The sequence below is a fragment of the Oncorhynchus tshawytscha genome, linkage group LG03 (assembly GCF_018296145.1).
Source record: "Oncorhynchus tshawytscha isolate Ot180627B linkage group LG03, Otsh_v2.0, whole genome shotgun sequence".
Taxonomy (NCBI): domain Eukaryota; kingdom Metazoa; phylum Chordata; class Actinopteri; order Salmoniformes; family Salmonidae; genus Oncorhynchus; species Oncorhynchus tshawytscha.
The window spans coordinates 64,631,453-64,658,660 of NC_056431.1; the positions used below are offsets into that span (position 1 = coordinate 64,631,453).

Genomic DNA, 27,208 nt, shown 5'->3' on the forward strand with positions numbered 1-27,208 from the left:
GGGCTAAAATAGAAGTCATTCCTATTTCTGACGCTGATCGCGCCGCAAGTCCTGCCTCTCCCATCTCCTCATTGGTTTATAGAAGCAGGTACCCACGTGCCATCTCCTCATTGGTTATACCCATGTGGGTGATTGAAAGACGAACTGTGTTGCCGGTGTAGTAATACTATGAAATTTTAGATGCCAATCACCATATAAGTTCAAATATGAAAAAGCCTGGAAGGAGGAGAGATGACTAGAAACAATTCGGCTGACCGTTTTATGTGTGGTTTAATTGTCGGCGTAGAGGACCTTGTGCATTTCAGGTAAAATAACAACTCAATGTTTATTTCCCAGGACAAATGAGCTAGCAACAGCAAGCTAGCTAAATGGGACAAATTAGCTAGCAAGTGCAAGCTAACTAGCTAAATTTCCATACATGTTTAATGCTTTTCAACCTGTACCCAAATTAAGCTAATTGGTTGAGAGTTTGTTTTAATATTTTAACCTGCATGTCGTGATCGCGTTTGGTGTGGGTGGACAAAATACATGTATGCACGATAGCGCACGATGGCGCACGCGCGCAGCCGGTTTGGGTTCGGTGTTAGACCACTGCGCCACTCCGGAGCACCAAAGGCTGGAGTATTTTCACTACATAAAGCTGGTATATAGCTAAAAAAGAAAAAGTGACACCACCACACCTGCATGTATGTGTGATCGCTCCATATGTTCATTTGTCAATTTCTAAGCCCAACTAGCAAGTGTTCAGGCTATATTGTTGTCATTCAGTAAAGGTGTAACGTTAGCTAGCTACTGCAATGTTACTGTACTTGCCTACTGTAACCTACAGCCTACAACCAAGCTAGATAGCTAGCTACAAAGAAACAATCCATTTCATCAAGTATTTTCAGCTAAATATATGTAGCTAGTGCGATTGCATACCAAACAACGTTAGAGGTGATTAGAAAGTTCTAAAAGCAAACGTGACATACCTGTCTTTTTGGCGAGTGCTGCTCTGCTGGCGAACTGGATCTAGAGATATCTTAAATTAACTAGCTTGCTAGCTTTGCAGCTAGCTATCTTGGACAAATATAAAATAAAATAATTGCAGTTGTGTTGTAAGTAGTATTTTCCAGATGGAGAAATGCCAGATCTGTCTGTAATAACTAACGTTAAATAACTGAGATCTGTGTCTACAGTGGTTGTTCGCTCCTTGCCCGAGGCTTACCCGTGTCCATAGAAGTCTGTTTTGCTAAACTTTCTGCTAAACTTTGGCATAGGACACGGAATACAGAGTGGAATGTTAGCTAAGCAGACTGGTACCCAGACCAACTGTAGCCTGTATCCCAACGCTGCCACCAATATCATATCATATATCTAGGACACAGTTATGAAAATGCATGATATTTTATAGAAATTATTTTATTGAATGAGTTACACAGTATGAGGACTGGGAGGTGAGGGGAATAGTTTTGGTCTGTTTACTCATCATAAACTAGGGACTACAACCCGAGGACTCTTGTCTTACTCCTCAATGAGTCCTGCTTATATGGTATTTATGAATGAGCATTTGGGAAGAATAATAACAAAACACATAAAATATGGTTGAGTAATGACATAATATGAGAAGAGGATGCAATCATGTATAGGTGATATGGAAATAAATCTCTGAATCTGACCCTCATTGACCAAGACCAAAGGGCAGGATGAGTCATGTTAGCCAATGAGAACCTTCTACATTCAAAAGGCTATGATTGGGTCAAAACTAATTATGTGAAAGATTGTTGGTTACAAGTAGCTTGTAAGGTCTGGTAGCTTAATTTCTTCCATCTAATTAATTTGATACTTGACTGATTCAGGGCTGGTTCTAGGGTTCTAGAGTTCAAGAGTTCACCATCAGAAGAAAGAGGGGAGCAGCAGGGAAGGGTTCATGTTCTAGATTTGGGACACCTGCCAGTTGGCAATATAAATTCTAAAAAGGTGTTTGAAAGTACTGTAGATTTAAAACACACAGGAATCTTGAAATGCATAGTCATACATGCATCCCTCTCTGTCTTTGACCAAAATGGCAAATCTAGTATATCTAAATCTATCTAGCTAATTGTCACAGGAAGACTATTGCATTAGGCCTATCTAGGGGGCAACAAGAAGTCTAGTGATTAAGAGTGTTAGACCAGTAACTGAAAGGTCACTGGTTCAAATCCCGAGCTGGCAAGGTGGAAAAATCTACTGTTCTGCCCTTGAGCAAGGCACTTAACCCCTAACAACTGCTCCCTGGGTGCCAATGATGTTGATGAAGTCAGCCCGCACCACTCTGATTCAGAGGGGTTGGGTCAAATGCGGAAGACACATTTTGGTTGAATGCATTCAGTTGTGCAACTGACTAGGTCTCCCCTTCCCCTCTATGTTCTGTATGTACAGGAAGAGTAAGGCTATTCAGTTGGCATGGTCAAGTATATCAGTGTAATAATAAGAATATACATGTGCCTTTCTTTGGGTTCTAGCATATGATTAATAATCTTCAACATGCAAAATAATGTGAAAGACTTATTCAGAAACATACACAGAACTATTGCTGCACACTAAGTAGATTGAGTGGCTGAGTGAACAGATAAGTGTTTGACGACTCTCTTCCTCTTTTTAAGGATTCTTCTGCACACAAACTACAAGCCATGAAGTTTCTCCGTCAACAAGAGCAAGTGTGTGTGAGCGTGTGTGGAAACTCCTTTGGCTTGTAATGAAACACACAAACACTCTGCATAGACATGGCAAGCTTACCCCCCCCTAAGTACTAAGTGTGTGTGTGTGTGTGTGTGTGTGTGTGTGTGTGTGTGTGTGTGTGTGAGTGTGTGTGTGTGTGTGTGTGTGAGAGTGTGAGAGAGAGAGAGAGAGAGAGAGAGAGAGAGAGAGAGAGAGAGAGAGAGAGAGAATATGTGCCAGTCTGGACTCCAATGACATACACATACAGTGCATTCTGAAAGTATCCACATTTTGTTAGGTTACAGACTTATTATAAAATGCATTGAATAGTTTTTCCCCTTATCAATCTACACACAATACCCCATAATGACAAAGCAAAAACTGTTTTTTAGAAATTGTTGCTAATTTATTAAAAATTAAAAACAGAAATATCACATTTACATAAGTATTCAGACCCTTTACTCAGTACATTGTTGAGGCACTTTTGGCAGCAATTACAACCTCTACAACAATCTGCTTGGGTATGACACTACAAGCTTGGCACACCTGTATTTGGGGAGTTTCTCCCATTCTTCTCTGCAGATCCTCTCAAGCTCTGTAAGGTTGGATGGGGAGCGTTGCTTCACAGCTATTTCCAGGTCTCTCCAGAGATGTTAGATTGGGTTCAAGTCCGGGCTCTGGCTGGGCCACTCAAGGACATTCAGAGACTTGTCCCGAAGCAACTCTTGCGTTGTCTTGGCTGTGTGCTTAGGGTCGATGTCCTGTTGGAAGGTGAACCTTCGCCCCAGTCTGAGAGTCTTTAGGTGCCTTTTGGCAAACTCCAAGCTGGCTTTCATGTGTCTTTTACTGAGGAGTGGCTTCCGTCTGGCCACTATACCATAAAGGCCTGATTGTTGGAGTGTTGCAGAGATGGTTGTCCTTCTGAAAGGTTCTCCCATCTCCACAGAAGAACTCTAGAGCCCTGTCAGAGTGACCATCGGGTTCTTGGTCACCTCCCTGACCAATACCCTTCTCCCCCGATTTCTCAGTTTGGCCTGGCAGCCAGCTCTAGGAAGAGTCTTGGTGGTTCCAAATTTCTTCCATTTAAGAATGATGGAGGCCACTGTGTTCTTGGGGACCTTCAATGCTGCAGACACTTTTTGGTACTCTTCCCCAGATCTGTGCCTTGACACAATACTTATGTAAATAAGGGTTTTCCATTTTTTATTTTTAATACATTTGCAAAAATGTTGAGAAACCTGTTTTCACTTGTCATTATGGGTTATTTTGTGTAGATCAATGAGGATTTTTTTTGTTATCCATTTTAGAATAAGGCTGGAAGGTAACAAAATATGTAAAACCTCAAGGGGTCTGAATACTTTCCGAATGCACTGTACATACACACACACTTTCAGTGATGTTGCCACAGCTTTATTTCACTGTTCTGTTTTTCATAGTGAACCACAAGGCACTGGAGGTCTTGGCCTATAGCGGCAGGACTGATGTATGCTTAATGTAACATGTACTGCTAACTGTAGCATATAATGCTAAATGTAACATGTAATGCTAACTGTAGCATGTAATGCTAAATGTAGCATGTACTGCTAAATGTAACATGTACTGCTAAATTTAACATATAATGCTAAATGTAACATGTAATGCTAAATGTAACATGTAATGCTAAATGTAACATGTAATGCTAAATGTAACATGTCATGCTAAATGTAACATATAATGCTAAATGTAACATGTAATGCTAAACGCAGTATTGTAACTTTAAGTGCCTGGGTCCGGCTGGACCAGAATAACATACTGTACTTTCATATCTCACATTGTTTATGGTTATTTGGCAACTCAAATCCACTCTACATATTCTCATAAATTTCATAAATAAAATACAAATTGAAATAGAGATTATGGTGGCTGTTATGTTAAGTAGGAAAAAGAAAAGCAATATATTTACAACATAGCCATCCCTATGCCTGTGTGCTAGCAACACTTAACCTATGGTGATCTCTCACTGTGACAAGCATCTGTAGCCAGTGGTAACTCCCATTCTTAAATTAGTACTGTGTTACTTAAAGAGTAAAAAGATAAAAGACGTGAAGAACAATAACAATATCTATAACTGTAACTCAGAGCTGAAAGTCAGTGGCATTGAGTGAAAATAATAAGGCAAATAGATAAGATTCAATAGCACCTGACTTGCACAAACACCCCCTTTCAAAATGGACGCCAGTTTACAAATGGGGAGGGGGGGGTGTACTCAGTGCAGTCGTAAACTGGGCGCCATTCATTAGAGAAACGTTGTGATAATGTTAGTAAAGAGTTCTGCATGATGGAGCGAAGGGCCGGTTGGTGTTATGGCTTGGTCTCCGGTGTGTGTGTGTGTGTGTGTGTGTGTGTGTGTGTGTGTGTGTGTGTGTGTGTGTGTGTGTGTGTGTGTGTGTGTGTGTGTGTGTGTGTGTGTGTGTGTGTGTGTGTGTGTGTGTGTGTGTGTGTGTGTGTGTGTGTGTGTGTGTGTGTGTGTGTGTGATCTGCTCTTTCATCGATCTCTGGGTATTTTGTTGTCTGTGTGTCTCTGTCCCTCTCCTCCCTCACACACAGTGAAATAGCACCATCCTTTGATCAATAACAAGAAGTCAAGCCACACCGCGGAAAGATTGGTGCGGTCTCAGGGTTAAGGGTCACACAGAGGTCAGCGGCGAGGCCTATGTCCTCTTCATGCACACCTGGCAACGGCTAATGTGAGTCCGGAGACTTCCTGCCTTTAGTGTGGTGGGTATGGGTTTCCTGGAACGAGATGTGAGACGACATCAATCAATCAAGACCATGTCAGAGTTCTGGTAGCCAGAAAGGAAAAGATAGACGGAGAGAGAGAGAAAGAGAGTTGTTCTTGGCTTACGTAAACATCTCATTGTCCTCGATGGCGGCCAGCCAGAAGCTGTAGGAGTTGGCGTAGTAGTTGCAGGTTCCACGCCCGTGACACTCGATGAAGGGAGCGCTCCGGAACTCTTCTAGGCAGGAGCCAGGAGATGCCAGGGCCTGGCCAGAGCCCTCAGCACCTGCACTGGTATGCTACACAGAGAGAAGGGTGGAGAGAGAGACAGAAAGGAGACAGAGAGAGTACTGCTACTGATAAAGAAGGTAAGTGCTGATACAGAAGGTAAGTGCTGATACAGAAGGTAAGTGCTGATACAGAAGGTAAGTACCGATACAGAAGGTAAGTGCTGATACAGAAGGTAAGTACTGATACAGAAGGTAAGTACTGATACAGAAGGTAAGTGCTGATACAGCAAGCATGGCATTGTAATATTTTGTTTAGTCTCTCTCACCATGACGAAGGAGTAGCCAATCCAGAGTGAGTCCCAGCCATTGGGGCATGATGGGATCATGATATTCTGACTGTGTACTGCTATCACCATGGCAGGAGCCTCACACACAGAACACCTGTTGGCATAGGTAGAGGTCAATACACATGCTATCCATGCACGCACACTTACATGGATGCACACAACACAAACATACACCTACAAACATACCCACACACATATATCCTAGGTGAGAGCAGAAACATACACTGAGTGTACAAAACATAAGAAACACCTTCCTAATATTGATTTGCACCCCCTTTGTCCTCAGAACAGCCTCAAATCATCAGGGGCACGGGTTTGAAAGTATTCTACAGGGATGCTGGCCCATGTTGACTCCAATGCTTCCCAGGGTTGCATTAATCATGTTGTTTGGGTGGTGGACCATTGCTCATACACACTGGAATCTGTTGAGTGTGAAAATCCCAGCAGAGTTGCAGTTCTTGACATAAACCGGTGTGCCTGGCACCTACTAACATACCCCATTCAAAGGTACTTACATCTTTTGTCTTGCGCTCATTCAACCTCTGAATGGCACACATACACAATCCATGTCTCAATTGTCTCAAGGCTTAAAAGTCCTTCTTTAACCCATCTCCTCCCCTTCATCTACACTGATTGAAGTGGACCCCCCCCACACACACACACTCACACAGCTACCTGCTGATGAAGGGCCTGATGCCCTGGCCGGTGATAGGGTCCATGTTCATTGGCATGGGCTCAGGGGAGGTAAGCCAATAGGAGTAGTCGTTACGGGAGGCAAAGTAACAGACGTTGTTGATGTTACAGAAGAGGAAGGGCATGGGACTGAACTTCCTCAGACAGCTACCAGCCGTACCTACACACAGACAGAGATACACACAAGTAGTTATGTGTGATGCTGATCTGATCTCTCTTTTGACGAACATATCAAGACTGTTTCAAGGACAGCTTTTTCATCTACGTAACATTGCAAAAATCAGAAACTTTCTGTCCAAAAATTATGCAGAAAAATAATTCATGCTTTTGTCACTTCTAGGTTAGACTACTGCAATGCTCTACTTTCCGGCTGCCCGGATAATGCACTAAATAAACTTCAGTTAGTGCTAAACACGACTGCTAGAATCCTGACTAGAACCAAAAAATTTGATCATATTACTCCAGTGCTAGCCTCTACACTGGCTTCCTGTTAAGGCAATGGCTGATTTCAAGGTTTTACTGCTAACCTAAAAAGCATTACATGGGCTTGCTCCTACCTATCTCTCTGATTTGGTCCTGCTGTACATACCTACACGTACGCTATGGTCAAAAGACGCAGGCCTCCTTTACTGACCCTAGAATTTATTAGCAAACAGCTGAAGGCAGGGCTTTCTCCTATAGAGCTCAATTTTTATGGAATGGTCTGCCTATCCATGTGAGAGACGCAGACTCGGTCTCGACCTTTAAGTCTTTATTGAAGACTCATCTCTTCAGTAGGTCCTATGATTGAGTGTAGTCTGGCCCAGGAGTGTGAAGGTGAACGGAAAGGCACTGGAGCAACGAACCGCCTTTGCTGTCTCTGCCAGTCCGGTTCCCCTCTCTCCACTGGGATTCTCTGCCTCAAACCTTATTACAGGGGCTGAGTCACTGGCTTACTGGTTTCTCTTCCATGCCGTCCCTAGGAGGGGTGCGTCACTTGAGTGGGTTGAGTCACTGACGTGATCTTCCTGTCCGGGTTGGCGCCCCCCCTTGGGTTTGTGCCGTGGGTTCGTGGGCTATCTCGGCGTTGTCTCAAGATGGTAAGTTGGTGGTTGAAGATATCCCTCTAGTGGTGTGGGGGCTGTGCTTTGGCAAAGTGGGTGGGGTTAAATCCTGCCTGACGGGGCCACAGTGTCTCCCGACCCCTCCTGTCTCAGCCTCCAGTATTTATGCTGCAATAGTTTATGTGTCGGGGGGCTAGGGTATAAATACCTGGAGTATTTTTCCTGTCTAATCTGGGTGTCCAGTATGTATGCTCTCTCTAATTCTCTCTCTTTTTCTCTCTCTTCTCTTTCTTTCTCTCTGTCCTTCTTTCTATCTCTCTTTTTACTTTCTTTTTCTCTCTCTCGGAGGACCTAAGCCCTAGGACCATGCCTCAGGACTATCTGGCCTGATGACTCCTTGCTGTCCCCGGTCCACCTGTTCGTGCTGCTGCTCCAGTTTCAACTGTTCTGCCTGCGGCTACGGAACCCTGACCTGTTCACCAGACGTGCTACCTGTCCCAGACCTGCTGTTTTCAACTCTCTAGTGACAGCAGGAGCGGTAGAGATACTCTGAATGATCGGCTATGAAAAGCCAACTGACATTTACTCCTGAGGTGCTGACTTGTTGTACCCTCTACAACCACTGTGATTATTATTTTTTGACCCTGCTGGTCATTTATGAACATTTGAACATCTTGGCCATGTTCTGTTATAATCTCTACCTGGCACAGCCGGAAGAGGACTGGCCACCCCTCATAGCCTGGTTCCTCTCTCGGTTTCTTTCTAGGTTCTGGCCTTTCTAGGGAGCTTTTCCTAGCCACTGTGCTTCTACACCTGTATTGCTTGCTGTTTGGGGTTTTAGGCTGGGTTTCTGTACAGCACTTTGTGACATCAGGTGACGTAAGAAGGGCTTCATAAACACATTTGATTGATTGAAACACAAGATAGATACAACATCTATCTCTCTGCCTAGCTCTCTCTCTCTCTTACCCAGGTCCTGTCCGTGGGAACGCTCATTGCCCTGGATGTAGAGTAGGGAGTATCCATCATAGATCAGCGATGTTCCCTCTGGACACTGTGGAACCTCCACCGATTGGCTGTGCCTGGTTACCAGGAAACCATGCTCCATGGAGGAGGGGCCGGGAGGACCTACCTGACCCGGAACACCATCAGGTCCAGGGGGTCCGGGATACCCTCTCGGTCCTATAGGGACAAGGGTCAAAGGTCAAAGATGAAGGTCAGGGTCAAATGGAACATTAGCTCCCAGTCTGAGAATCACACGTCCGGATAACACTAGTACATCATATAGTATTTTATCCTACATACAGTGTAGTATCCTTTTCAGTGTGGCTATAAACTGGACAAAGGGGATGTGACTCTCACCTGAGGGACCAAGCAGGCCTGGTTCTCCCTTGGCTCCGGGGAGACCGTTAATCCCAGGGTTTCCCTCGTCACCTTTAATACCCTGAATACCTGTCATACCTGGGAGACAGAGAGCGAGAGAGGAGAGAGATGGAGAGAGAAAGTGAAAAAAGGAGAGGGAGAGAGAGAGAGAGAGAGAGAGAGAGAGAATGGATGGATGGATGTAAGATCATATATTATGGGGTGATCAGAGCTGATGTTTGGTCATAATATATCGGCTCATTGTAGATAGGATGGTTTGAACTCTCACCTTGCTGTCCTTTCAGCCCAGGGAAACCTGAGGGCCCCACAGGCCCCTGAGGGCCCTGACTACCCGGGAAGCCGCTTTCTCCCTTGATGAAGGTGTGGAGGCCAGGAGGACCAGGGGGGCCATCATTACCTGAAACAAGGAAAGGCGATTCAGATAATTACCAAATCTTATTATTATTCATATGTGGGTTAAAGTGTCTGTCTGCTGCATGGCATATATTCAGAATATATATGTCAGCACTCAATGGCCACTATACAGTAGGTGTTTGATGCTATGAAGCTCACAGTGATTTGGTTTACTGGCTGTTTGGTTAAATGTTGTGTCTCTCCACTCACCTTTAGTTCCTGGGAATCCTCTGTCTCCCAGCTCTCCTTTCAATCCAAACACACCCAATTCACCCTTTGTCCCTGAAGAAGAGAGGAACTTTTGGATTTATCCACTTGATGAAACCATCTGAACCACATAGACCAACGGTCACATGCACACATTGTAAGAATCAGAGGAGACTGGTGGGGAAGATATTGGAAGACATTGTAATGCAGCGTTTCCAAAACTCGGTCCTCGGGACGCCAAGGGGTGCACGTTTTGTGTTTTGCCCTAACACTACACAGCTGATTCAAATTATCAAAGCTTGATCAAAATGTGCACCCTTTGGGCTCCTGAGGACCGCTTTGGGAAACCCTGTTGTAATGGCTAGAATGGAATAAAACAAGTGGTTTCCATGTTTGATAAAGTGGCGGTCAACCTGTCGTAGCTGAATCAGAATTAGTTAGAAAACATTGATAAATAAGATGTTTTATTTACTTTCATAATATGTTTATGTGGGGAAAGTCACTTGGGACCCAGAGAGGGGAGAGGTCAGGCTTGTCTTTTACATGTCTGGTAATAGGCAGAATATCAGAAAGGGAGAAGTCAGGCTTGTCTTCTACATGTCTGGTAATAGGCAGAATATCAGAAAGGGAGAGGTCAGGCTTGTCTTTTACATGTCTGGTAATAGGCAGAATATCAGAAAGGGAGAGGTCAGGCTTGTCTTTTACATGTCTGGTAATAGGCAGAATATCAGAAAGGAAGAGGTCAGGCTTGTCTTCTACATGTCTGGTAATAGGCAGAATATCAGAAAGGGAGAGGTCAGGCTTGTCTTCTACATGTCTGGTAATAGGCAGAATATCAGAAAGGAAGAGGTCAGGCTTGTCTTTTACATGTCTGGTAATAGGCAGAATATCAGAAAGGGAGAGGTCAGGCTTGTCTTCTACATGTCTGGTAATAGGCAGAATATCAGAAAGGGAGTCTGGTAATAGGTCAGGCTTGTCTTCTACATGTCTGGTAATAGGCAGAATATCAGAAAGGGAGAGGTCAGGCTTGTCTTTTACATGTCTGGTAATAGGCAGAATATCAGAAAGGGAGAGGTCAGGCTTGTCTTTTACATGTCTGGTAATAGGCAGAATATCAGAAAGGGAGAGGTCAGGCTTGTCTTTTACATGTCTGGTAATAGGCAGAATATCAGAAAGGGAGAGGTCAGGCTTGTCTTTTACATGTCTGGTAATAGGCAGAATATCAGAAAGGGAGAGGTCAGGCTTGTCTTTTACATGTCTGGTAATAGGCAGAATATCAGAAAGGGAGAGGTCAGGCTTGTCTTTTACATGTCTGGTAATAGGCAGAATATCAGAAAGGGAGAGGTCAGGTTTGTCTTTTACATGTCTGGTAATAGGCAGAATATCAGAAAGGGAGAGGTCAGGCTTGTCTTCTACATGTCTGGTAGTAGGCAGAATATCAGAAAGGGAGAAGTCAGGCTTGTCTTTTACATGTCTGGTAATAGGCAGAATATCAGAAAGGGAGAGGTCAGGCTTGTCTTCTACATGTCTGGTAATAGGCAGAATATCAGAAAGGGAGAGGTCAGGCTTGTCTTCTACATGTCTGGTAATAGGCAGAATATCAGAAAGGGAGAAGTCAGGCTTGTCTTCATAATGAATATATCTGTGAAACCATGTGAAGGGATCCACTATGTCTGTACTCCAGTCACTCCCTCCTTTTCCCATTGGGGGGAGGAGTACGGCAGTGTCTGGAACCATTGTATGTCCCCTCTGATGTTGCCCTTATCTTGAGATAGTATATGACCTAGAGGCTCACTACTCTCCGGGAGTTTGTCCAGGAGGGGGGTATTTGAGATGGGAGTATGTAAAATTGACAATTGATATATGCCATTGGATGAGGTAATGTTTTGGTAATATGAGGTACCAAGAACAAGAAGTAGAACCTCGTCTTAGAGAGCAAACTGAACGATAATCTATAGCTAATGCTATCTGGCTATGGGATACTCCTCTCTCAAGTAAAAGGCCTTTGTGCAGTTTTCCTGGTTTGTCATGTCGACTAGGGGGTGGATCTTTGCTATAAAAGATCTCAGTTGCCATTATGTTGACACTCTCAGAATGCATTTATAGACACTGAATTGATCTGAGAGTAAAAGGGCTATGGTGAAGCTCATATTATTAAAAGATTCAGTTTAAAGTACAACTCTGACTTGTGTGTGGTTTGTAAACTCTCCTTTCACTTAGTAATACAGGAAATTACCACGAAAAACCCTATTTCATAGTTTTGATGTCTTCACTATTATTCTACAATGTAGAAAATAGTTTTTTTTCTTAAATAAAGAAAAACCCTTGAATGTGTAGGTGTGTCCAAACTATTGACTGGTACTTTAAATAAATAAATATATATAATGTTTTAAATGCTCATAAACATGCAGGAAATGTGTACATTTTTCTGGTTCAAAAATATATTGTTAAAAACAAGCTGTTCAGCAGCAGCTCCGGGGGTGCATAGGCCGTGTGAATATCGCTTGGATTGTTTTGCCAGCTATGGGGAACTGCCCCAATGAAATCACAGGATTTCATAACATAAATTATAACAGCACAAAGTAAATGGACCGTCCTGGGTACTTAAATGTGCACTCAGTCAGAACTTCTGGGTCTGCTCTAGTCTCCCTCACAATGAGCCTCACACGCACCAGACGACTTATTTCAGTACGCGAGACTAGAACTGCTCTATCAGGTACAGCTGGGGCTAAAGCAAAAAGCTCATTGTAATTAACTTGGATATAAATAATCATAACAGTCATGGGAGCCTGGGACCTGGGTAGTTTACATACACTTTAGCCAAATACATTTAAACTCAGCTTTTCACAATTCCTGACATTTAATCCTAGTAAAAATTCCCTGTCTTTAGTCAGTTAGGATCACCACTTTATTTTAAGAATGTGAAATGTCAGAATAATAGTAGGGAGAATGATTTATTTCAGCTATTATTTCTTTCATCACATTCCCAGTGGGCCAGAACTTAACACACACTCAATTTGTATTTGGTAGCATTGACTTTAAATTGTTTAACTTTGGTCAAATGTTTCGGGTAGACTTCCACAACAAGTTGGGTGAATTTTGGCCCATTCCTCCTGACAGAGCTGGTGTAACTGAGTCAGGTTTGTAGGCCTCCTTGCTAGCACACGCTTTTTCAGTTCTGCCCACAAATTTTCTATTTGCTATAGGATTGAGGTCAGGGCTTTTTTTCTCCAAAAAGTACGATCTTTGTCCCCTTGTGCAGTTGCAAACCTAAGTGATCTACACCACTCACCTGGGAAACCTTGTCTAAATGATCTACACCACTCACCTGGGAAACCTTGTCTAAATGATCTACACCACTCACCTGGGAAATCTTGTCTAAATTATCTACACCACTCACCTGGGAAACCTTGTCTAAATGATCTACACCACTCACCTGGGAAACCTTGTCTAAATGATCTACACCACTCACCTGGGAAACCTTGTCTAAATTATCTACACCACTCACCTGGGAAACCTTGTCTAAATTATCTACACCACTCACCTGGGAAACCTTGTCTAAATGATCTACACCACTCACCTGGGAAACCTTGTCTAAATGATCTACACCACTCACCTGGGAAACCTTGTCTAAATTATCTACACCACTCACCTGGGAAACCTTGTCTAAATTATCTACACCACTCACCTGGGAAACCTTGTCTAAATTATATGTACCACTCACCTGGGAAACCAGGCACACCCTGCAGTCCCATTTCTCCCTTCAGTCCATCAACACCTGGAAGGCCAGATTGCCCCACACACACACACACACACACACACACACACACACACACACACACACACACACACACACACACACACACACACACACACACACACACACACATATATACACATACAAGTCAGATGGTGGACACTAGTGGTGGACACTAGACTGTCATGACATCACAAATGGATCAGTCAGTGAGAAACAGGAAGTGACCTACAGGAAGTCCAGAGTATCCTCGTTCTCCCTTTAAGCCCTGCTCGCCCTGTACTCCTTGTCCACCCTGATCTCCCTTGTCTCCCTTCCCCCCCGCGCTGCCGGGAACACCAGCAGGACCTGGAACACCACTGGTACCTGTAGAGAGGAGGAGAAGAAGAGGAGGGTGCAGGAAGAGAGGAATGGAGGGGGATGAGAAGAGGAGGATGGAGGGAGAGGAATAGAGGGGGATGAGTTGAGTAGGATGGAGGGAGGGAGAGAGGGATGGATGGAGGGGATGAGAAGAGGAGGGTGGAGGGGATGAGAAGAGGAGGATGGAGGGAGGGAGAGGGGTGGAGGGGTGAGAAGAGGAGGATGAGGGAGAGGAATAGAGGGGGATGAGTTGAGGAGGATGGAGGGAGAGAGGGATGGATGGAGGGGATGAGAAGAGGAGGATGGAGGGAGAGGAATGGAGGGGGATGAGTTGAGGAGGATGGAGGGAGAGAGAGAGAGAGGGGTGGAGGGGATGAGAAGAGGAGGATGGAGGGAGAGAGAGAGGGGTGGAGGGGATGAGAAGAGGAGGATGGAGGAGGATGGGGAGAGGAATAGATGGGGGATGAGTTGAGGAGGATGTAGGGAGAGAGGGAAGGATGGATGGAGGGGATGGAGGGGTGAAGAGGAGGATGGAGGGAGAGGAATGGAGGGGGATGAGTTGGAGGAGGATGGAGGGAGAAGAGAGAGGGAGAGAGGAGGGATGAGAAGAGGAGGATGGAGGGAGAGAGGAATGGAGGGGTGACGAGAAGGAGGATGGAGGGAGAGAGAGAGGGATGGAGGGGGTGAGAAGAGGATGATGGAGGGAGAGAGGAATGGAGGGGTGAAGAAGATGGGGGATTGAGGGAGAGGAGTGAGAGAGGAGGATGGAGGGGAGAGGAATGGAAGGGTGAGAAGAGGAGGATGGAGGGAGAGAGGAATGGAGGGGTGAGAAGAGGAGGATGGAGGGAGAGAGAATGGAGGGGGATGAGAAGAGGAGGAGGATGGAGGGTGAAAGAGGAGGATGGAGGGAGAGAGGAATGGAGGGGGATGGAGAAGAGGATGATGGAGAGGAGGGGATGGGAATGGAGGGGATGAGAAGAGGAGGATGGAGAGAGAGAGGGGTAGAGGGGGATGAGAAGAGGAGGATGGAGGAGGATGGAGGAGGATGGAGGAGAGGGTAGAGGGGATGAGAAGAGGAGGATGGAGGGGGATGAGAGGGAGGATGGAGGGGTGACGATGAAGAGGAGGATGGAGGGAGAGAGGGTAGAGGGGGGATGAGAAGAGGATGGAGGATGGAGGTGAGAGAGGAGGATGGAGGATGAGAGAGGGGGTAGAGGGGATGGATGATGGAGGATTGAGAGAGGAATGGAGGGGGGATGAGAAGAGGAGGATGGAGGGAGAGAGGAATGGAGGAGGATGAAGAGAGGGGGAGGGGGATGGAGGGAGGATGGAGGGAAGGAAGGGGGATGAGAAGAGGAGGATGGAGGGAGAGAGGGGGTAGAATGAGAAGGGAGGATGGAGAGAAGAGGATGGAGGAAGAGAGGATTGAGAGAGGATGGAGGGGATGAGAAGAGGTGGATGGAGGGGGGTAGGGGGGATGAGAAGAGGAGGATGAGAGGGGATGATGAAGAAGGAGGATGGAGGGAGAGAGGGGATGAGAAGGGGGATGAGGGGAGAGGAGGATGGGAGAGAGAGGGTAGAGGGGGGATGAGAAGAGGAGGATGGAGGGGTAGAGAGGGGTAGAGGATGGATGAGAAGTGGAGGATGGCGGGAGAGGGGGTAGAGGGGGATGAGAAGAGGAGGATGGAGAGAGAGAGGGGGGATAGAGGGGGATGAGAAGAGGAGGATGGAGGGAGAGAGAGGGGAGGGAGGGGGGGGATGAGAAGAGGAGGATGGAGAGAGAGGGGGTAGAGGGGGATGAGAAGAGATGAGAAGTGGAGGATGGAGGGAGAGGGGGTAGAGGGGGATGAGAAGAGGAGGATGGAGGATGGAGAGAGGGGGGTAGGGGGGATGAGAAGGGGGATGGAGAGAGAGAGGGGTAGAGGGGATGAGAAGAAGAAGATGAGAGGGAGAGATTGGGGGGGGATGAGAAGAGGAGGATGGAGGGAGGGAGAAAGGGGTAGAGGGGATGAGAAGAGGAGGATGGAGGGAGAGGGGGGGGGATGAGAGGGGATGAGAGAGAGGGGTAGGAGGGGGATGAAGAGGATGGAGGGGTAGAGGGGTAGAGGGGGATGAGAAGAGGAGGATGGAGAGAGAGGGGGTAGAGGGGGATGAGAAGAGGAGGATGGAGAGCGAGAGGGAGGAGGATGGAGAGCGAGAGGGGTAGAGGGGCATGAGAAGCGGAGGATGATATGTATCAAAATGTACAATCAAGCAGGTCAGGTGTGCAGTATACAGTACCTGGTTCTCCAGGCTTTCCTGGCACTCCTTGGTCTCCTTTGGGCCCCTCCATGGCGGGTCCTGGGTGGCCCTGTTCTCCTGGCTGGCCCAGGGAGCCCTGGAAGCCTGCCGTACCCTTCTCTCCCCTGGTCCCTGGGATACCCGGGATACCTGGGGAACCTGGGAAACCTGGACTACCCTTATCACCTTTAAACCCAGACGACCCCGGCGTTCCTGGGAAGCCTCTGCCAGGAAAACCTATAGGAGGGACACAGAGACAAACACTCCAGGCCATTGACATAAAAAGGTCACCTGCTGAACTCTTAAAGTCTGCCTCTGCTGTTTGTTATCTGTTTAGATGCACAGTGCATGAGTTGATTTGGAGACATAGTCAAGAGTTGGGCGAATAGAAATATAACACAGATCATAAAGCACGTGCTTTACATGTGGTTTCATAGGCTGAACATTCCTGACTGTATCCTAAAGGTCAGGAGAGGTCACTCACCTTGGTCTCCTCTGTCTCCTGATGATCCAGGAATGCCGTCCACTCCTGACTCTCCTTTCTCTCCAGTCGGACCTGGGGGACCCTGCAGACCAGGCTCACCTGGGAAACAATAGGTTACCTGAGTGTGTGTCTCGACCCGCTGTGGTGCAGTAGCTACAGCATGGTAAATTAGTCCAAGCTTCATGACTAGCTGTCATACTGCACTAACAGGAACCAATGGTACCTGGGGCATTGTTACTGTGCTCCATGTGTTCCTTACCTGGTCGACCTGTTTGACCTGGCTCTCCTGTTGACCCGGGCAGCCCACCGACACCCTTCTCTCCTGGCCGACCCGGCTGACCTGCACAACACAGCACGCACCTTTGGTTAGACTAGAGGTTGTCAAGCAAAAAGTAATGTTCTGGGTTTGTGAGATGATCGAGAAAACCTGGTCGATATAGGAAATAATACGCTCAAGTGTTATTCCCTTGGCCAACATATATTCTAATCGTGTCTTGTCTTTTTTAAACTCCAAATTGAATCAATCAATCAGTCAGGTCAAAGGAGGGGCAGTTGTCATCATGGAGACCGGAACCTCACCTGGGTGACCAATGTAACCAGTGTCTCCCTTGGTTCCTGGTGTTCCTGGCATCCCGGGGACTCCCATTCCTCCCTTCTGACCCTTCTCTCCTGCGTTACCAGGGAAACCAGTTAGACCCAACTGACCCTGAGAGAGAGAAAAAAAGAGAGGGATGGAGGGAGAGAAAGAGAGTGGGAAAATGTGAGGAAAATGGTAGATACAGTGTATTGATTGAAAAAGCGAGACAGTTAGTGGCACAATTGCAATGAAAAAAAGCATACACCGAAGCTAGCTAGCACCATCCACAGACACAGACAACAAACCTTGGTCGTGTGAGACTTTCATGGAGCCAGCTCTCAGAGAGACTAAAAGGGGTTTTGAATCACCTTCTCTCCAGGGGGTCCTGGCACTCCGACACCTGGCAAACCGACTGTTCCCTTGTCTCCTTTCACCCCCTCTGTACCCAGGAACCCTGGGTGACCCGTTGTGCCCACAATGCCTTTAGCACCCTTCGGACCCACAGAACCTATAGAACCATACATGACAATCCGGTTAGAACCAGTCTAACCATCCACACCACAGCGGATGTTCGATATAAAGGATGATTCCTCTCAGTGAGTGGATTGTGTGTTGTTTTCTTACCTGGATATCCCATTTCTCCAATGCTTCCTTTGTTTCCAGGATAGCCAGTACTGCCGGGCTCACCAGGAACACCTGTGTCTCCTTTCTCACCTGAGAAACAAGAATCATAACGTTTCAAAGAGGGTGTCATTTAATCATCACATTGACTGTATCCCAAATACTATCCACTAGCATATTATACATTGTGCAAGACCAGTACATCATTTCATACCAGGTAGTATACAGGTTTGTAACCATTGAGATCCTATTAAATCCTGCCTATGTGTGGGGCATTTACAATAAACAGAGGGGTATGGCGAAGCCTACATAGGTGACTAACCTGGTTGACCAGGTGTACCGGGCTCTCCATCCTTTCCTGGCATACCAGGTACTCCGGCCTGTCCTGGATAACCCTTCTCTCCGGTGTGTCCAGGGTCACCTAATGAGAAAAAGTGGGATTTAGCGTACCTAAACAATTCCCAGTTCCTGTTTAAAACAGACCACCTGACATACATACAGTGTAGTATAATGTAGGATACTGTGCAGTAAGATGTAGGATATAGTGCAGTAGGATGTAGGATACAGTGCAGTAGGATGTAGGATATAGTGCAGTAGGATGTAGGATATAGTGCAGTAGGATGTAGGATACAGTGCAGTAGGATGTAGGATACAGTGCAGTAGGCTGTAGGATACAGTGCAGTAGGATATAAGATACAGTGCAGTAGGCTGTAGGATACAGTGCAGTAGGATGTAGGATACAGTGCTGTTGTATCCGGCATGTTCATTTTGTATACCTGGGTCTCCGCTGTCTCCTTTCTGTCCCTTCATGGGCCCCATGTTCAGCTCACTCATGTTGCCAGGAGGACCCTGCAGACCCTGCTCTCCCCTCTCTCCTTTGGGTCCAGGCTCACCAAACTCCCCCCTAGGCCCAGAGACACCCGGGTTGCCTGAGAGAGAGAAGAGATGAGATGCTATAGTATAGTGGTGCAAAACACACTGATGGGTAGTCTGGTAGTACAGAGGCAGCAGTTCTACTCTACCCACCTCTCTGTCCAGGAGTTCCAGGGCTCCCAGCAGAACCCTGATATCCTGGTGTTCCAGGCGTTCCCATGACTCCCATCTCTCCCTTGAGGCCTGGGGAACACACACACATCAACAAATAAATAGAATAGGAAAATATTGATGATTATACATTACAAAGGTTGTCACCAAATTCTCCTTAAATTCAACGAAAATGAACCCAGACCAGTCCAGTCAATGAGTGTTAATTTCTTTCCAGTTACATCAGACCTCCTACACTGTTCTGAGATCTGTCTCACCTGGGTCTCCGGGGAATCCGTCTCTGCCAGCTGGGCCAGGTCTTCCTGGCAACCCTTTTGATCCAGACAGTCCAGGGAATCCTGAGTCTCCCTTCTCTCCCTGGGGGCCGGGCATGTCCAGACCAGGAGTGCCAGGGAAGCCCTTATCTCCTTTCACACCTTCATGACCAAAGGGGCCTGGCTCTCCAGGGGGTCCTATTGGTCCAGGGGCCCCAGGTTCTCCTGCTCCAGGGGGTCCAGGGGGTCCAGTGCCACCATGCTGACCAGGGGGGCCAGGGTCACCTTGAATTCCCTGAGCTCCAGGTGGTCCTGTGTGTCCCTCTTGTCCAGGAATACCAGTTGGACCAACGTTGCCTTTATCTCCATGAAAACCTGTCTCTCCAGGAGGGCCCTGAGAACCTTTAGGACCAGGTAGACCCCGACCTGGCTCACCCTAGAGAGGGCAGAAGAAGATTGGTTGATTGTTTGATTGATGGAGTTTGAAACAATAGAAAGTGAAGCAAAGACACAGACATAGGAACACACACCTTTGGACCAGGTGTGCCTGGTTTTCCAGAGAAACCATCCTGTCCAGATCTCCCAGGCTCTCCTGGCAACCCAGGGGCTCCTGGAGCTCCAGAGTATCCTTTAGGCCCGGGTAGTCCTGGGAATCCAATGCCGGGGACACCAGAGTCACCTTTCTGTCCGGGGAATCCTGGCATTCCAGGGTCTCCCTGAAGTCCTCTGTCACCTGGGGTCAGGACGGAGAAGATGTTCATGATGCACTATGCAGGACCAAGCAGGACCATAGCCTACCATAAACCAGATCAATACCGATAAGCTGACCCTCACCTTGTAGTCCAGGGATGTCAGATCAATACCAATAAGCTGACCATCACCTTGTAGTCCAGGGATGTCAGATCAATACCAATAAGCTGACCATCACCTTGTAGTCCAGGGATGTCAGATCAATACCGATAAGCTGACCATCACCTTGTAGTCCAGGGATGTCAGCTCAATACCGATAAGCTGACCATCACCTTGTAGTCCAGGGATGTCAAATCAATACCAATAAGCTGACCCTCACCTTGTAGTCCAGGGATGTCAGATCAATAATAATAAGCTCCTTGTAGTCCAGGTATGTCAGATCAATAATAATAAGCTCCTTGTAGTCCAGGTATGTCAGATCAATACTAATAAGCTCCTTGTAGTCCAGGTATGTCAGATCAATACTAATAAGCTCCTTGTAGTCCAGGTATGTCAGATCAATAATAATAAGCTCCTTGTAGTCCAGGTATGTCAGATCAATAATAATAAGCTCCTTGTAGTCCAGGGATGTCAGATCAATAATAATAAGATCCTTGTAGTCCAGGGATGTCAGATCAATACCAATAAGATGACCCTCACCTTGTAGTCCAGGGATGCCAGATCAATAATAATAAGCTCCTTGTAGTCCAGGTATGTCAGATCAATAATAATAAGCTCCTTGTAGTCCAGGTATGTCAGATCAATACTAATAAGCTCCTTGTAGTCCAGGTATGTCAGATCAATACTAATAAGCTCCTTGTAGTCCAGGTATGTCAGATCAATAATAATAAGCTCCTTGTAGTCCAGGTATGTCAGATCAATAATAATAAGCTCCTTGTAGTCCAGGGATGTCAGATCAATAATAATAAGATCCTTGTAGTCCAGGGATGTCAGATCAATACCAATAAGATGACCCTCACCTTGTAGTCCAGGGATGCCAGATTGTCCTCGAGGTCCGGGGGAGCCCTGGGGTCCAGGTGAGCTCACATCTTTACCTGGTTCACCTTTCACTCCTGAGAGGCAGAGAGAGCATGTGCACATCATCATTTAGGCTCCTTTTACGTAACAAGTGTGTGTTCTTTTGAGTGTGTTTGTAGCTGTAGCCTGTACCCACCTGGTTGTCCAGGGTTTCCAAGTCGGCCTTGTGGACCAGATGTACCCTTCTCTCCAGGCTCCCCCGGCCGGCCAAACCCTGGTACCCCAGGAGGACCCCTCTCTCCTGGGGGTCCAGAGAAACCAGGGTCCCCATCGAGACCACGGTCCCCCTTGATGCCCTCTCTGGCCTGCAAGAAGAGATCAGAGATAGAGATGGATGACTGACTGACTGTAGTACTGTCTGAACACATGTTTTAGGAGCCTTCTAGTGCTCGCTAACATGCACACACACACACACACACACACACACACACACACACACACACACACACACACACACACACACACACACACACACACACACACCCCACACACAAACACACACATACAGGTTCTCCTTTGGATCCAGGCAGGCCTGCTAGTCCTTCTTTCCCTGGCAGTCCATCTACACCAGGTAGACCTCGTGTGCCAACGAAACCAGGCAGACCTTTGTCCCCTTTCAGCCCTGGAGCCAGGTAGATGTCGCCAGGTTCACCATGGGCTCCTGGAGCACCTACCAACCCAGGAGTACCTGAATTACCCTGGGGTGAGGAGAAGAAATAGCAGGGTCAATCAACAATCTCTTTTATTGGAAGAAAACTACTGAACAAACTTCCAGTACATAGTCATGACAAGTGGATTGCCAGTGATGCAGCATGTCCACCACAGTGGTCTTTATGGAGCTACAGTGATGCAGCATGTCCAACATAGTGGTCTTTATGGAGCTACAGTGATGCAGCATGTCCACCATAGTGGTCTTTATGGAGCTACAGTGATGCAGCATGTCTCCTTCAGGTTCTATAAGAAGAGTGATGAATGTGATGAAGTTAACTCACAGGGCTTCCATCAAGCCCAGCAGGTCCAGGCACCCCCTTGTCTCCTTTACTGCCTGCCGCTCCAGGATAACCTACAGGGGACGAACAACACTTCTCAGTCCAACACAAAAACACCATCTCATAGGAAATAGTGTGGAGGTGGATGAATATAGGCCCTAGGGTCAGGATCCTAACCTGAGATACATGCTGAAGATGTGGAACATCATTTTAGTGCCAATCATTCATTTAAATCAGTGACACAAAGATTACAGTTGCATGTGTTTATCTCCAGCTATGATTCAGTCAGTAGTGTGGGGGTATCTCTTGTCAGCTCACCTTGCAGTCCTTTGGGCCCCTGGGGGCCAGGGAGTCCAGGTGGGCCGAAGGCTTCGCACTGCACACACGTGTCTCCCTGATCACCTGGAGGTACATCACAATACAAGTTATATCAGACAAACAGGTAGGTGGGATACGATGGATGCCTTGAAGTGAATCTGAGCTGTACTATATGGAATGGTAATATCTTGTAATAAGTGATAATGTTACGTAATGTATGTAATCAGTATGTGAGCACTACCGAGTTTCGTGGTGATAAAAGCGAGAGGGAAAGAGAAAGGGGGAGAGAGCGCATATAATATACATTGTGATTGGACAGAACATCAGAGACTGATAAGAGTGATTGTCCCACCACCCCCTCCCTCCCCGCCGTACCTTTCTGTCCTAACTCCCCCTGTAGTCCAGGTGGGCCTGGGGGCCCAGGTGGGCCCTTTTCAAGGGCCGGATCACATGGCTCATCCCCTATACACATAGTGCAACACACACACACACACAGGTGAGAGACTGCCTAGAGAACACTGAGTGACCTAAAAGACCTAAACGTATAATCAGCTAAATGACTCCACAATGACAAATGTCAAAGGTTACACTATGAATGTGTAACCACACCTACCAGGGGGTCCGGGAGGACCAGGGTGTCCAACAAGCCCATCTTGTCCAGGCTTTCCTCTGAGAGACTCCCCTTCTGCACCTCTGTCTCCCTTCTGACCGACCTCTCCTGGCCGGCCCTTCTCTCCGGGGGGTCCCTCAATGTGCCTGCCTAAAATATACCACAGAGGGACACAGTGAGGTATGGGGATGTCAACTAAAGAAATACATGACAGAGAGGACATAAAATATGACCGTTTCTTCTTACCTGGTAGGCCCAGAGCTCCTTGAATACCAGGGAAACCTGTCAGATAAAGGAGCATGTTCAGAGTTGGTCTAGGAGCCCTACATAGACACTTAGAAGGACTTCTTCTTTGGATACTAGTCAAATGATGAGCTAAACAGCTGTAGTTTATAAAGGGGTCGGGGGGGTGTACTGTACCTCTTTCTCCTTGTAAGCCTGGGAGGCCAGGGGGTCCAGGAGAGCCAGGAGCACCATCACCCTAAAATCACAGAAATCACAAGTTCATCAAAGTTCATCCCCCTGCATAGAAAACGAATAAATGACTATACTTTTCAATAATAGTGCTGAGCACGTTACTCTCATTATAAAGAGTGTATGGCGGCATCTGGTGGACCAAAACCAAATTGCATCTGAAAGTTCAATAAATGAGGTGCTCAGAGCAATAAGCAAGACTACAGAGAGAGAGAGTATACTGTACTTACATTTGCTGGAGGGCCTCTCTCTCCCTTTTCACCCTAAAACACAGAGAGATGTCCATTTCATTAGCCTCAGCATTGCTATAAAAAAGCAGATGACAGGTACATGTTTATGCAGTTACCGGTGTTCCATGGTATCCAGGGCCACCAGGAAAGCCTCTCTCTCCCTGTATGACAACAGACACATCACAATGAGCAGGACAAAGACATCGAACACAACTGAACTATTGAGATAAAACTACTAGAGAGAGAGAGACAGAGACAGCGACAGAGAGAGAGAGAGAAAGAGACAGAGACAGAGAGGCAGAGACAGAGACAGAGAGAGAGAGAGAGAGAGAGAGAGAGAGAGAGAGGTAAGGGGTGATGAGAGACAGTGAGAATATAAGAAAGAGGAAGTAGGCTAGGTGTAGACGTGTATGATTTTATACCTTAAATCCATTTTCTCCATCTTTGCCAGGTTTTCCCTGAAATCAAATACACAGAAATTCAGTTCTACCAGGAAAGCAAATAATGTTTTAGTTTTTCTTCAATAAAAGTAAATGTAATGAAATTGAAGTGATCATCGTCACTCACCCTTGGTCCTGGTAGCCCTTGTTCACCCTTGACCCCGTTTAGATGTGGAATGCAAAAACCCTACAAACAAAAATGACATCAATGTTACTTATAGTTGCCATCAAAACACAAGTCAGTTCAATATTGGTTTGATGTACTGTAATGTCATTGCATGTAGATGAATGTTGGACTTGAAAAGAAGTAAAACACTCACTTTCTCTCCTCTGTCTCCTGTATCTCCTCTCTGACCCTGTTGGACAGACACAAACACCTTCAGTGAGGAGGTTGGCCTACTTTCCTTTCATCCATTCATTCATTTATCCATCCATCCACCCATCCATTGATAATCATAGATTTGTTAACACAGTGAGATTGAGGACATTCGTCAGTGGCCTATGCTCCGTGAAGGAGTCAAGGGCTTAGGCCAAAGTAGGTCATCATTGTCTATTTTTGTCATTGATTATGAGGAGCTGGGTACCGGTGGTCCTGGGAGGTAATTTAAAACAGCATTTCCTCCTGCTTCCTGTGATGGAGGGCCAGGGGGGCCAGGGGGGCCAGGGGGGCCACGGAACCCTTGTTGTCCCTATCAGGAGAGGAAAATACCAGGGGTACGGTTCAGAAACAAGTACAAAGAAAACTGTATACAATGGAGAGGGCTTTGTTGTGGAAGAAGAAGAGGTGAAGGGAGATGGGGACCAAATCTGTCCCTCAAAGGTGAAGGGAGTTATAACTGTTACTAATGGTTTATTTTCTATATATTGCTGCTTATAAACCCTTTATAAAGCTGTTATGAACACAAAAGTGTGCATGTCTCACCTTGTCTCCCTTCTCACTCTGGAAAGACAGCCTGTCCCCCTGAGAGAGAAAACAAACGTCATTTCTGAGAGACATATGACTGGACATCACTATTGAGACATTACAAATAGGAAAGATCTGACTGGACATCACTATTGAGATGTCATGACTGAAAGTAATCTGATTGGATGAACAACAACATCTAATGTAGGTTAATGTTAAGCTATTATCGGCAGATCATTGACCAGCTTACCTTTTCTCCTTTGGGGCCAGGTGGGCCAGGGAAACCCTAAAGGGAAGGAAGAATACAATCAGTCAGTGTTCAAAGACCTAGAAAAATCCAAATCAAACACAGCCATGCTAATATGATGCTAATGCTAACATTCATAGCCATAGGGTATCATTTGAGAACCAGTCTAAGCTATAGTGTAAGTGATCTTGTGTTAATCTGGTCACTCACTCTGGGTCCATCTGATCCCTGGTTTCCTGGTGGGCCTTCAGGCCCCGAGGGGCCATTGGGACCCTGGGGGAAAGATAAGAGGAATATTGTGTATGTCACGAATATTCTGTTGTCACTCAATCACAATCTCAGCCACTTTAAACAATGCTACCTTATATAATGTTACTTACCCTACATTATTCATCTCATATGCATACGTAGATACTGTACTCTATATCATCGACTGCATCCTTATGTAATACATGTATCACTAGCCACTTTAACTATGCCACTTGGTTTACATACTCATCTCATATGTATATACTGTACTCAATATCATCTACTGTATCTTGCCTATGCTGCTCTGTACCATCACTCATTCATATATCCTTATGTACATATTCTTTATCCCCTTACACTGTGTATAAGACAGTAGTTTTTTTGGAATTGCTAGTTAGATTACTTGTTCGTTATTACTGCATTGTCGGAACTAGAAGCACAACCATTTCACTACACTCGCAGTAACATCTGCTAACCATGTGTATGTGACAAATAAAATTTGATTTGATTTGATTTGACAAATACACACACACTCACATACTCACATACGCACGCACACACACACACACACACACACACACACACACACACACCAGTAAACCAGGTGTTCCAGGGAATCCTTTATCTCCTTTCAGTGGGATGACTCCAATAACACCACCTGCATCTCCCTGACAGACAGACAGACAGACAGACAGACAGACAGACAGACAGACAGACAGACAGACAGACAGACAGACAGACAGACAGACAGACAGACAGACAGACAGACAGACAGACAGACAGACAGACAGACAGACAGACAGACAGAGAGGAAGGGGAGAGAGAGAGCGGGGGGGAGAGTGAGGGAGAGCGAGAGAGAGAGAGAGAGAGAGGGAGAGAGAGAGAGAGGGGAAGGGGAGAGAGAGGGAGAGAGAGAGAGAGAGGGAGAGAGAGAGAGGGGGAAGAGAGAGAGGGAGAGAAAGAGAGAGATGGATAGAGAGAATGAGAGAGAGAAAGAGGGGAAGGGGGAAATGGAGAGGGAGAGAGAGAGTGAGGGGAGAGAGAGAGGGAGAGAGAGCGGGGGAGAGAAAGGGGAAGGCGGAGAGGGGGGGAGAGAGAGACAGGTTAGAGAATGATACACTACACACAGAAGGGCTGTTTTCTAAACCATACACATGCCTCAATATACATTTAATCACTGACTAGTATAGCATTTATTTAGCTATTAAAAGTCCTCAGTTTTTACTTACTTTCATTCCCATAAGTCCGGGGATACCCTGAGGAGAGAGATAGAGTTGTAAATCGCATCCTGATTGAATGATAAATACATTTTATGAATCTTTATAACATAGTCCAGTCTCGTGTCTTTTGTTTTGTTAATTAATATAGGTCTAGTAGGTCTAGTATGAAATGCTGGTATAAGGTTAAGTATGTGGCAGTGTTGAAGTGAACATGGAACCATGTTGGCTGTGTTGATGACAAAGCGTACTTACAGGAGGACCCTGCAGACCAGGGAAGCCAGACTGTCCGTCTGTCCCTCGATCTCCCTGGAACACAGACACAGAGAGAGAGAGAGAGAGAGAGAGAGAGAGAGAGAGAGAGAGAGAGAGAGAGAGAGAGAGAGAGAGAGAGAGAGAGAGAGAGAGAGAGAGAGAGATGTCAGCTTGGACTGAGGCTGGGTTGAGAGCATGGCTTGGTGACAGGTGATAACAGTAAGTAGTTGGTGCTACACAGGTGTGTAACAGCAGAGAGTTGATGCTAAGCAGAACGCTCACCTTTGTTCCATTGCACCCTGGGATACCCTGCGATCCAGGAGGGCCGTCTTGTCCAGGGATGCCCTGTGGGGGAGAGGCGAGGACACACAGGTAAGACATTTGTGTGGAAGGGAACG

At 46.3% G+C, this 27,208-nt stretch overlaps 1 protein-coding gene across 1 annotated transcript in view; it reads right to left on the reverse strand.

Moving 5' to 3' along the window:
- Nucleotides 1-4,073: 4,073 nt before the first annotated feature.
- Nucleotides 4,074-27,208, reverse strand: part of LOC112241545 (collagen alpha-1(IV) chain) — an 81,707-nt gene continuing 58,572 nt past the window's right edge. Inside the window, exons 6-48 of the mRNA XM_042319827.1 lie at nucleotides 27,093-27,155; nucleotides 26,811-26,864; nucleotides 26,568-26,594; nucleotides 25,932-26,006; nucleotides 25,300-25,362; nucleotides 25,093-25,128; nucleotides 24,861-24,899; nucleotides 24,523-24,627; nucleotides 24,259-24,294; nucleotides 24,066-24,125; nucleotides 23,921-23,956; nucleotides 23,615-23,659; nucleotides 23,499-23,531; nucleotides 23,215-23,275; nucleotides 23,041-23,076; nucleotides 22,798-22,944; nucleotides 22,560-22,646; nucleotides 22,185-22,268; nucleotides 21,870-21,940; nucleotides 21,384-21,575; nucleotides 21,014-21,182; nucleotides 20,820-20,912; nucleotides 19,641-19,843; nucleotides 19,114-19,546; nucleotides 18,839-18,928; nucleotides 18,589-18,741; nucleotides 18,135-18,233; nucleotides 17,816-17,905; nucleotides 17,560-17,699; nucleotides 17,194-17,320; nucleotides 16,874-16,954; nucleotides 16,615-16,713; nucleotides 16,131-16,367; nucleotides 13,723-13,856; nucleotides 13,458-13,530; nucleotides 9,737-9,808; nucleotides 9,402-9,530; nucleotides 9,113-9,211; nucleotides 8,720-8,932; nucleotides 6,690-6,867; nucleotides 5,994-6,108; nucleotides 5,564-5,736; nucleotides 4,074-5,451 (exon numbers count right to left, since the gene is read on the reverse strand). Coding sequence (XP_042175761.1) covers nucleotides 5,370-5,451; nucleotides 5,564-5,736; nucleotides 5,994-6,108; nucleotides 6,690-6,867; nucleotides 8,720-8,932; nucleotides 9,113-9,211; nucleotides 9,402-9,530; nucleotides 9,737-9,808; nucleotides 13,458-13,530; nucleotides 13,723-13,856; nucleotides 16,131-16,367; nucleotides 16,615-16,713; nucleotides 16,874-16,954; nucleotides 17,194-17,320; nucleotides 17,560-17,699; nucleotides 17,816-17,905; nucleotides 18,135-18,233; nucleotides 18,589-18,741; nucleotides 18,839-18,928; nucleotides 19,114-19,546; nucleotides 19,641-19,843; nucleotides 20,820-20,912; nucleotides 21,014-21,182; nucleotides 21,384-21,575; nucleotides 21,870-21,940; nucleotides 22,185-22,268; nucleotides 22,560-22,646; nucleotides 22,798-22,944; nucleotides 23,041-23,076; nucleotides 23,215-23,275; nucleotides 23,499-23,531; nucleotides 23,615-23,659; nucleotides 23,921-23,956; nucleotides 24,066-24,125; nucleotides 24,259-24,294; nucleotides 24,523-24,627; nucleotides 24,861-24,899; nucleotides 25,093-25,128; nucleotides 25,300-25,362; nucleotides 25,932-26,006; nucleotides 26,568-26,594; nucleotides 26,811-26,864; nucleotides 27,093-27,155 — 4,632 coding nt within the window. The 3' untranslated portion in view covers nucleotides 4,074-5,369. The remainder of the gene's footprint in view (nucleotides 5,452-5,563; nucleotides 5,737-5,993; nucleotides 6,109-6,689; nucleotides 6,868-8,719; nucleotides 8,933-9,112; nucleotides 9,212-9,401; nucleotides 9,531-9,736; nucleotides 9,809-13,457; nucleotides 13,531-13,722; nucleotides 13,857-16,130; nucleotides 16,368-16,614; nucleotides 16,714-16,873; nucleotides 16,955-17,193; nucleotides 17,321-17,559; nucleotides 17,700-17,815; nucleotides 17,906-18,134; nucleotides 18,234-18,588; nucleotides 18,742-18,838; nucleotides 18,929-19,113; nucleotides 19,547-19,640; nucleotides 19,844-20,819; nucleotides 20,913-21,013; nucleotides 21,183-21,383; nucleotides 21,576-21,869; nucleotides 21,941-22,184; nucleotides 22,269-22,559; nucleotides 22,647-22,797; nucleotides 22,945-23,040; nucleotides 23,077-23,214; nucleotides 23,276-23,498; nucleotides 23,532-23,614; nucleotides 23,660-23,920; nucleotides 23,957-24,065; nucleotides 24,126-24,258; nucleotides 24,295-24,522; nucleotides 24,628-24,860; nucleotides 24,900-25,092; nucleotides 25,129-25,299; nucleotides 25,363-25,931; nucleotides 26,007-26,567; nucleotides 26,595-26,810; nucleotides 26,865-27,092; nucleotides 27,156-27,208) is intronic.